Below are 11277 nucleotides of genomic sequence, written 5' to 3'. Positions count from 1 at the left end.
AGATAATAATATCAACCCATTTTTAACAAAACAAAATATTAAATTAATTGTAACCTACAAAAATTTATGAGAAAATTCTAACACACTATTTAACTTTTAATCCTTACAAGAAAACAAACACAATACGATACCAGTTAACTCAAAATTGAACTAATATCTTTTAAAACTAAGTATCTTCAAGAAACTAGGCATAAACTTATCTACATAAGACAAATTGACAAATCATATCTTAAAGATCAACTAAATAAAATTATGAAATGGTGTCTCTTGAATGTAATGAATTGACAACCTGGAGTTTATTCTTGAATCTTCTTTGAGCTTTTAATCAAGACGCGTGATCTTTATATTGATTTGAAAATGAATTCTTTCGGTAAGAGTTTCTCTCTAAACTTTGCTACTTTTCTCTCTCTCTCTCCCTCTTTTAAAATATCATATGAATGAATTAGCTTTTTATAGATTTGAGAGCAATAAGAGGGAAACACATGTTCATTTTTTGTTATTTTTTATTCAAAACATATTGTAATTGATTATAGTTTAAGTTAATCGATTAATGTGTCTTTTTGAATCAAGTGAGTTTGTTTCAAAAACAAAATAATCAATAATTTCAATATGATGATTGATTACAACCAAAAATGTGTTCTTTTGAAAACCAATTTTAAGACTTGATAATCAATCATTTCAAGTTCGTAATGGATTATTGCTGAAAGCACATCTTTCTCATAAAAGACTTAAGAGCATTATATATAGTCGATTATTAATATAGTAATTGATTATTTTGTTTAGAAAAACATATTTCAAAGAAAACAAAAAACATTTTGCTAACTTTTCTTATTAGTTTAAGACTTAGTGAATCAAAAGGTTTCCATTTTTTATGAACTTAATTAATTTTAGTCTTATAAAATCTTTTCATTTGTTAATCTTCTTTCAATTTTAATATCAAGCATCATAGCCAAAGTAATTCAAGACTAATAAAACCAAAACAGCAAAATTTAAAGAAACCAATAATGTGGAATATAATTGGTAAATAGTTAGGTTCCTCAAACATGTTGGCATGAGTTTGATTTTCTGATTATGTGCATTAAAAACACTTTGTTAAGAGATATAAATCAAATTTTGATGACATTAGTGCTTTGAAGAATTGATCTCACGATTTTTTATTATAGGCATACTTTGCTTTTCCAAAATAAAATAATAGTTAAGACAACAAACCAGACAACACAACCTAAATCATTCCAGACAAGCAATGCCATCACAAAATATGTGTGGGAGCTTTAATTAGACATTTAAACTTTTTTGAGCTTGATCTTTTTCTTCATCAAACTTTATGCTCATAATAAAGACTTCTACGCTTAAGTCACTAAAAGCAAAAGTTATAAAATGCCTAGTGTTGAAGTTGTACTTCCTATGTATGTGAAATTAGATACTCTTTTATGGGCCCTTTTCCTTATGTAATAAGAAAAGATAATATGATAATTTGTTATATATATTTATAAAAGTTGTCATTGAGCTTAAAGATTGAGTATTTAGAATTATCCTTGCCATATGTCATTTATTTCTTTCTTCTATCGACTCGGGCTATTAGGCTGAGTTAGACATGAGCTAGACAATGGAGGTACCACAGTCTTACTCTTCCTTAAACCAAGCACATTTGGTTTTACTCTTTTGTAAGTCCAATGTGGATTATTAATTGAGTTTGTAACTTTCGTGTTATTAACATAATATTTTAATTAATTGAGCTAATAAACCAATTACGTTATAAAATAATTAATGTCGTTATATATAATATTAATATTTTTAATGTACATGTAAATTTACATAATAAATTTTGTGATAATTAATTTTTATCTAATAATTAATTTTTTACCTATATAAATTGTAAATAAAAATCATAGGTTTAATAAAAATTTACATGTAAAAAAATACCAAATTTATTTAATTATCAATTTTTGTAATAAACATCTAAATACATCATTCAATTAAATATCATATTTTTTTTTTTATTTTCAATCACTATAATAAACATTTAAATACATCATTCAATTAAATTCCAAATTTGTTTAACTATTAATTATTGTAATAAACATCTAAATACAACATTAAGTTAAATATCAAATTTGTTTAATTATAAAATTTTGTAAATAAATTAAATGTATAAAAAATTCTAATTTTTTTAATACGCACCTCTTCTTCTACGACGATGAAAAACCATTGAATTTCACCGTATATCCGTAAACAATGTTCGTACACCACACCGACGACAACAAATACTCACAAAAGGACACTAATGGAAGCAAGTTAAGCTAAAGAAGTGTGATTTTACGGAGAAAAAAACACTACAAAAATGAAAAAACTAATGTGTTATTTATAACCAAAAATACCCATAAGGACATTTTTGATATTTTGAAAACTGTTAAGTGTACCGGTAATAATGCTGGATGCCCAAAGAGTTTCCTAATTGGAATACCTAAAAAGGGGAAGCCCATAGGAATGCCCCCACAAAATCATTGACACATAATGCAACCTTTTCCTAAGCCCATGACACCTCTTGCACGCACACAACTGTTGAACACAAAAGCGTGTCCTTTGCATAAATCCAAACAAGCTATGCTAATTACTAGTACTAATTACCATCGTTGACCATGCGAGGTTTGACCCCCCGAGTGCTTGCAAGCAAGAAAGAAAGAAGTGGTGGCATCACCAAAACAAACAACCTATCCACTACGCTTCCCTTTGAGAACGAACGAACGAACGAGTCTCGTGTTGCTTAATATTTATACCATTCAGTCATGGCTAGTAGAATTGCTATGATAACAACAAAGACAATGAAGTTGCTCTCTCTGTAACCCCCCAAACCCAAACCTTCATTATCTCAATTCTCACACTCCCATTTCTCCCTTCTCTTATTTATTATTATTACACACATCATCACAATTTGTCAATTTCCCCGAAGAAAAAAAACCCTAAAAAATTTGCTCCTTTGGATCCATCCAGGGGCACACCCCGGATCTCCGATTCTCTAGATCACTCTCAAGTTCTCATCTTTTTCGTTTTTGGCGCAGTGGGTCGTTGTTAAATACATGGTTTCTGATCTGGGTTTGATTTAAGTTGGGGGTTTCTGGGTTTGTGATTGAAATGGCTTATTTCCATAGCTCAATCTCCCTCTGCAACTCCTCCGTTGACCAATACATGGCGAATTCCCTCGATTTCGAGCCGAAATCGAGGCACAGGAAAACCCCCAATTCCCTCCAGTCTCCGCCGTGTCGGCGATCCCGGTCGGCGGTGGTTGACGTTGTGATTTTTGCAGCAGTTATCGCGGCTTTTGGGTTCTTGTTGTTCCCCTATGCTCAAATTTTGGCTAGTGAGAGTGTCAAATTTGGAATTTTGATTGTGAATTTGGTCAAAGAGGAGGTTTCTTTTACCCCTTGGATTTATATGTTCATAGGTGTTAGTGTTACCTTTGCAGCATTGACTACTTGGGTTCTTGTGGCTTGCACAATAAGGAAGTGTGGGAACCCCAATTGCAAGGGTCTCAGGAAGGCTGCAACGTTTGACATTCAGTTGGAGACTGAGGATTGTGTGAAGAATTCACCTTCATTAACTAAGGATGGTGGAGTTAAGAAGGGACTGTTTAAGGTTTTTTGTGATCATCACCGCGAACTCGAGGCCGAGCTTAAGAAGATGGCACCCCCCAATGGAAGGGCTGTTCTTGTCCTCAGAGGAAGGTGTGGCTGTTCTGTTGGTAGGTTGGAGGTTCCGGGACCGAAGAAGAATCGAAAGACCAAGAAGTAGGATACAGAAAAGAAGAAACAAAAAGTCTTATAGGAAGGAGAGGATATTGGATACAGAATGCAGTCTTAAATTGGTAGAGTAGTTGCTTATAGTTATATGGTCATATTTTATTTAAAATTAGGTTGTCTTTCGAATAAATCCCTCCAATTTGGCAATAAGTTGTAAGAAACTATGGATCATACACAGTTTGAGTATTTATACCTGGTAATATAAAATCCTTTAATTTGAATTGATTTACTTCACTGTTCTTTTAAATTTGGTGTTCCTGATTTTTTGCTATTGTTTCTCGTGGTTACAGTTTTCAGTTTTTGTGATAAGTGGGCGCCCATGATTAAAGTTACCAATCTTTTGGTAGAGTACAGGTTATGATGGACTGATGGAATAAGTTGTTGTTCTGTTCTTATTGAATTGAACCTTGTTGAGATCCAAGTTTATTATTGTTGTTTTAAAGCATAATTGTTTCGTATAAATTTAATATTTTCTCTTGTGCTTGATTCTTCAGTTCATTGGTGCGCACTTTCTCCATTAATTGTGTGAATTGCTTAATTACATTGTTTGCTGCCCTAGGCTGGCTCTGCTAGAAGAGGTTGCCTGTGATGTGAACCATGGAGTGGATTGCTCAATTACCAAAAATCTTTTACACAGTTGTCTGTAAACTCTGGTTTTCTATTTGAATTCTATTTTTCTTTCTTTTTTTGGAAAATTGAATTCACATATTAAGGGAGCGGTACAAATATAACTTCGAGGATTATTGTTATTCCCTTTGTTGATGTCTCATTTTTCTTAAGTTTGTTGTATCTAATATGTTGTGCTTGTTAACTTGACTTGCTGCATATTGTAGTCCTGTTCTTAACTTGATATTATACAACTTGTTATTTCATTTCAGAAAGGTTGTTACTTATATGCAGCAAACCAATTTTGTACACTGAAGTGAAATGTGACCTTCAGCCTTTTGCTTTTTCCCCCCTCCTTGTCCTGTTTCTCCTTTTGAAGGAATATACTTAGTTATTTAGTTTAGGTTAAAATGTGTTTTAGATCCCTTTAGTTTTGATCAAACATAAAATCAATGAATTTGGCTCTTTCATTTCTGAAAATCAGTGGAATTAGTCTCTCACCCTAACTCCAATTAGTCTTGTTTGCTGACATGGCTAATGGTTGGCAGGTGACAGTCACATGCTATAAGACACGTGTGACATGGTATCAGAGACTAACTCCACCATGTATTAGAAATGCGGGGATCAAATTCATTGATTTTAAAGTATAAGGACTAAGTTCAAGTTTGGCCAAATCTTAAGGACCAAAACACACATTTTACCCTATAGTGTATATCTCTAATATGTTGGCATAGCCTTTCTAGTTATTGCCGGTACTTGCTTAGATTGAATTGGCTTCAAATATTTCTACTTATTGGTGTATTGGTGGTTATTTTATTTAAAGTATTGACAACAAGGTTAGTGGCAAAGCAAATGTCATGTTTGCTGACCAAATCCATTTGATTTGTGTATGCAAATATGTTCAAATGTCGCTTACATTGACTTGTTTCATTTGCAATAACTCTAAATTCATGTTATTGCACAAGGGATTCTCTTCTGCCGTTGATGCATAATTGGACGGATAATATGCAGTTCTCAGATGGATAACAAACTGATTCTACAACATATGTGCTTTTTTCTTGATGTTAACTTTAAGTCACTGGGCTAAAAATAGTTAATATGTTGTTCTTTAATCTATACTGTGATAGAGGAAGACTGGAAGAGAATTGCAAAAGAGAGATATAGGTGTTGAAGAGGAAGGGGGAGAAAGAGAAGTGTGTGTGGGTGTGTGAGAAAGAGAGAGAGAAAATGGGAGGCTCAGAAGAAAGAGGGAGAGAAAGAGGTGCAGCATAAATAAAGCTTGCCCTGCACTAAAGTTTCGGGATGAGAGAATTCAGGTGAGAGCAAGAAAGTAACCTTGTATTTTTTTTTCCACACAAAGACTACTTGAGGTTGTAATGAAGGGTTATCTAACAAATGTTTAGTGATCATTATACCAAGCTATTCGGATTAGAAAAGGACCTTTTCTTTTGTTATCTGAAATTGTGCAGTGAATTTATGAACTTGGTCGCTGGATGGAATTCTCATTAACTACTTTCATGGGGTGAAGTTACACTATTAGGAACAAGGTTGATCAAGGTCCCCCTCCTTCCTTTTGATTTCAATATTAGTGAAGTAACACCCTGTATAAACATCACTTAACGGATTGTACAAAAGTGGTTTTTTTTTGTGCAAGAACATAAGTGGTTATCTTTGGTGTATAATGGACCCCCCCTTCTTTTTCTTTACAAGATTTTAAAAGAAATAATTATTTTCGACAATCTAAGTTATAATAATTGTGAGCTTAGCAGTTATGTACGCTTTTTTTAATTTTTTTTATAGCATAACAATCTACAACTCAATTTAAACCAGATTGCAAAATGATCATGGAACAGTGCAACATAATTTCTTCATCCTTTACTAGGTTAGACCCCGAAGGAGTAACTTAATTCTATTTTTATTTCATTTCATGTCAATGTTTTCCTTTTTTGTTTATCTCAATTCAATTTTCTTCTCTTCACATCCCATCTCATATCTTTTGGGGCACAATAGTTACACCGAGATTAAAACCTATGCAAATACTCATTCTACAAAAATCAATAAAAGAGAGTGGAGCAAAGATGGGAAAGCTAATTAGAAAGAAAGAAGTAAAAGAAAAATCAAATAGACAAAATGGAGAAACTGTAAAACACGATTAAAAAGTTCACAAACCAAATAGAAAATATCAGAGAAATTTTATATGGTAAAAAAATTATATTTTGAAATTGAAAATAATCTGGTTCAAAGAGAAAAGATAAATTAAACCAAAATAAAAAACATGAAATTATAAATCAAATAAGCTGACATAAATAAAATATTCGATTAGATAATCAATCATTTGTAGGTGAAACCAAATACTTTCTTAATTGATTCATTTTTTAATTCATTTTCCTATTTAAAAAATTGTAATTAATATTAATTTAATTGATTTTTGAATGTCAAATGATTGAGGGAGGGACGGAGAAAATTATAATTCAAGTGTTGTTTAGAAAAACAAATTGTTAAGGCTACATGACCTATATGCTGAACATTATTTATATAAGGGGTTCTACCTGGGAATTTATTTAATCATACTGAATGATAGAAAGAAAAAAAAAAACTATGAATCTAAATAAATGAAAAAAAGCCAGTCTACGTTTTTTAAAAACATTACTGAAAAAAGAAACCTATAATATTTCACAAACAAGTTATTTGTCACAAATGATCATAAGAAAATGATAATCAGTGCTCTTAAAATATTGATTAGAAAATTAAAAGTGTTTTTTAATTAAAAATTGTAATAGTATACTTTGTGATTCCTTATACAACTTTATTAATAATTTTTTAAAATTTCTTAATTACTATCTTTAGAATATTAACTAGCATGTCAAGAAAAACTCACTTTTAATTTCTTAATAATAAAAAGCTTTTTAGTATATGTAAAAAAAAAAGGTTTTCTAATATTTCTAGTACACATTGATTAGCATTTTCCTTCGTCAAAATACAGAAAGTAAAATGTTGTACCAATGGGAAAATCTCAACCTACATAGGATTGGTATAGAGGTGTATCACACGTGAGAAATAATTTATTTAATGACAAAACTTGTTTGATTTATTTTGGACGGAAAATTTTGTTGGATTTAAGATCAATTATGATTAGTTTCTGAAAAGATACGGTAATATAATCGAGGAAAAAAATTGGACAACCTTGGAAACAACTCCTATGATTCACATGTGGATGGTGCAACAGTGGATCTTCCTACTTCCTAACTACCAAACCTACCTTTTGGGCGGAAGCTCCAATGCAGACTCGTTCCAAATCTCACTTTCTCACATTCTTCACTATGAAGAATAGTAGCCTTCATTCTCTTCCTCCTTCTTTATTCACCACAATTGTTGTTGCCAATGGAGATTGCACTTTCCCTTCACAAATCCCAAACCCCTCTTCTGGGTTCGTCCTCTCGTGGGAACCTTTCCTTTTCGGGGCGTTGTTTTGCCTCAAAGGTGAACAATTGGAGCCACCCCTTTTCCCGGATTTGTTGTTCCTCCATGGAGCAAAGGCTGAAACCCAAACCAAAGAAAGTTGAGTATAGTGAAAGACAAGTGGCAGTTTTGGATGATACCCAGATCAGGCAAACTTCCTCTTCTGGGCTCTGTATTCAGATAGAGAAGTTGGTTGTGTGTAATAGGTATAGGGAGGCAATGAAGTTGTTTGAAATATTGGAACTTGAACATGATGGTTTTGATGTTGGTGGTAGCACTTATGATGCTTTGGTGAGTGCTTGTGTTGGTTTGAGATCGATTAGAGGTGTCAAGAGGGTGTTCAATTACATGATTAGTAGTGGGTTTGAGCCTGATTTGTATTTGATGAACAGGGTCTTGTTTATGCATGTGAAATGTGGCCTCATGCTTGATGCGCGCAAGCTGTTTGATGAGATGCCGGACTTGTGAACTTCGGGAATTTCTCTGAAGCTTTTGGGTTGTTTCTGTGTATGTGGGGGGAGTTTAATGATGGAAGATCTCGCACGTTTACCATGATTCGGGCGTCGGCTGGATTGGGAGAGTTCAGGTGGGAAGGCAAATTCATTCTTGTGCTTTGAAAAGAGGGGTCGGCGATGATACTTTCGTGTCTTGTGCGCTGATTGACATGTACAGCAAGTGTGGTAGCATCGAAGATGCTCATTGTGTCTCTGATCAAATGTCAGAAAAGACCACCGTGGGATGGAATTCCATTATTGCTAGCTATGCACTTCATGGTTATAGTGAGGAAGCTCTTAGTTTATATTATGAAATGCGTGATAGTGGTGCAGCAATAGATCATTTTACTATTTCGATAGTGATAAGGATTTGTGCAAGATTGGCATCATTAGAATATGCAAAACAAGCTCACGCTGCTTTAGTTAGTCATGGATATGGCCAATGTTATCAAACTAAGAGTTTATGTAAATTCGTGAGAGTTTCATAAACTCGACTCGTAAACTTAATTCGTAAACTCGTGAGAGTTTCATTAACTCGACTCGTAAACTTAATTCGTAAATTCGTAAGAGTCTACTTCATATAAAAATAACAATAAAATATTTATAAATAACATACTAATTAAACATTTCAATAATATTTAATTCGTACCCCATTGCCCGGAGGCTCTTCGTTATGCGAAGGTATGGGGGAGGGATGTTGTACGCAGCCTTACCCTTGCATATGCAAAGAGGCTGTTTCCGGATTCAAACCCATGACCAACAAGTCACCAAGGCACAACTTTACCGCTGCACCAGGGCTCGCCCTCAAACATTTCAATAATATAATAAAGTAAAATAATAAATCATAAATTTCATTATACTTAAATAACCAAGTCTAATAATACATCACTACTAGATAATAACTCGCAAATGTTATAGTAATGGTAGATCAAGGGTTAGGTACTATTAGAGAACAAAAGTTTGACGTTATTAAAGAATAAGTTTGATGTTATTAAATGTGAAAATTTTTTTATTCGAGAATAATAAACTAAATGAATGTATGTTAAACACTAAACAGACAAAAAACAGTCCAAAATGACTTACATTTTGGTATAATTTTTTTAACTTGCTGACTCGTTGACTTGGTGGTAAATTTGAGAGTCTATCAAATTTACTTAGAGTTTATAGAATCTACTAAAAAGAGAGTTTACATGCGAGTCAACTCGCATAGGGTAAATGAATTCAGTAAACTCAAAGAGTTAGCTAGTTAACTGAGAGTTTGATAACATGGATATGGCATGAATATAGTGGCAAACAGCCAAACACAACACTTGTTGACTTCTATAGCAAATGGGGTAGGATGGAAGATGCCCGGCATGTTTTCAACTGGGTGCGCTGCAAGAATGTTATATCTTGGAGTGCATTGATTGCCGGATATGGTAATCACGGTCAAGGAGAAGAGGCTGTAGAAATGTTTGAGCAGATGCTTCAAGAAGGGATGATTCCTAACCATGTCACTTTCCTTGCTGTCTTATCTGCTTGCAGCTATTCAGGATTATCAGAACGAGGTTGGGAGATTTTTTACTCTATGAGTAGAGATCGCAAGGTCAAGCCCAGAGCAATGCATTATGCATGTATGGTTGAACTATTAGGTCGATCGGGAAGGCTTATTAGATGAGGCTTATGAACCGATTAGAAGTGCTCCTTTCAAACCAACAACAAACATGTCGGCAGCATTGCTGACAGCGTGCAGAATGCATTATAATTTGGAGCTGGGAAAGGTAGCAGCTGAAAATCTTTACGGAATGGAGCCTGAAAAGCTGTGTAATTATATAGTGCTTCTGAATCTATACAACAGTTCTGGCAAATTGAAGGAAGCTGCTGGTGTTTTACAGACCTTAAAGAGGAAGGGTTTAAGAATGCTTCCAGCGTGTACCTGGATTGAAGTCAAGAAACAGCCACATGCCTTCCTATGTGGAGATAAATCTCACTCCCAAAGAAAGGAGATATATGAAAAAGTGGACAACCTGATGGTTGAGATATCTAGGCATGGTTATGTTGAGGAGAATGAAACTTTGCTTCCTGATGTCGATGAAGAGGAACAGCGCATTCTCAAATACCATAGTGAAAAATTGGATATAGCTTTTGGACTTATCAACACTCCACATTGGACACCTTTGCAAATTACTCAGGGCCATCGTGTGTGTGGTGATTGCCATAGTGCAATTAAGCTTATAGCAATGGTTACAAGACGGGAAATTGTTGTAAGAGATGCTAGTAAATTTCACCATTTTAGAAACGGTAGTTGTTCTTGTAGCGATTATTGGTGTGACAAAGTGTCATTCAAGTTGCAGTCCTTTATACTGAGTAGCTTGTTGTTAACTCACCTTAGCCTCACATTTGATTAGGATACAATCATACAACTATAATACATGTAATTTATTTTGTCATCCGTTAATAAAAGTACTATTTTCTTCAAACACTTTGCACTTTTTTGTCATGTTTATTTTGTGGCGATTATTGGTTTGGTTTGCTGAGAAGTGAGGACTGGAGGTGTAATTTCGTTGTCTTTTTGTTCTCTTTTTAATTGGATAACACCTTCAAACTCATAAAAACTCATATGAATGTTCCTGATGCCACAAACTGCAACCATGCACACATGCATCACAAAAACAGCTTTGAACTCTTGTATCTCTGTCACTTTCAATATGGATCAGGACTGCCCCCATTGTGTTCTTTTTGAGTTAATATACAATTTGGTATTTTATGCGACTACTTATATTACCTTTTATAGAGACTAACTGTGATACCTTTTTGAGTCGAATTTAATACTATTGATTAAGTTAAACAACTTGGCACTAGTTAATCTGCATAATACTACTAATATTACTTTGACATCTGAAAGTGAACATCTAGACAAATTAGTCTCAAAATTGTAAACT

At 33.7% G+C, this 11277-nt stretch overlaps 1 protein-coding gene and 1 pseudogene across 1 annotated transcript; both read left to right on the top strand.

The window, feature by feature from the left end:
* The first annotated feature begins 2647 nt into the window (after nucleotides 1-2647).
* On the top strand, nucleotides 2648-4546 carry LOC100790204 (uncharacterized protein At5g19025). Its single transcript, XM_003552484.5, has 2 exons — nucleotides 2648-3993; nucleotides 4088-4546. The coding sequence occupies exon 1, from the start codon at nucleotides 3133-3135 to the stop codon at nucleotides 3787-3789; it is 657 nt and encodes a 218-aa protein (XP_003552532.1). The 5' UTR covers nucleotides 2648-3132; the 3' UTR covers nucleotides 3790-3993; nucleotides 4088-4546.
* Nucleotides 4547-7508: 2962 nt separating this feature from the next.
* LOC102660451 (pentatricopeptide repeat-containing protein At5g50390, chloroplastic-like) lies at nucleotides 7509-10743 on the top strand (annotated as a pseudogene).
* Nucleotides 10744-11277: the final 534 nt, after the last annotated feature.

Source organism: Glycine max, chromosome 18 (genome assembly GCF_000004515.6).
Source record: "Glycine max cultivar Williams 82 chromosome 18, Glycine_max_v4.0, whole genome shotgun sequence".
NCBI lineage: Eukaryota > Viridiplantae > Streptophyta > Magnoliopsida > Fabales > Fabaceae > Glycine > Glycine max.
The sequence above is the reverse complement of the archived record's forward strand: the minus strand, read 5'-3'. Positions and strand labels throughout refer to the sequence as shown.

Excerpts from the sequence above, each read along its gene's own strand:
- LOC100790204 (XM_003552484.5), top strand. The coding sequence starts at position 3,133 with ATGGCTTATTTCCATAGCTCAATCTCCCTCTGCAACTCCTCCGTTGAC.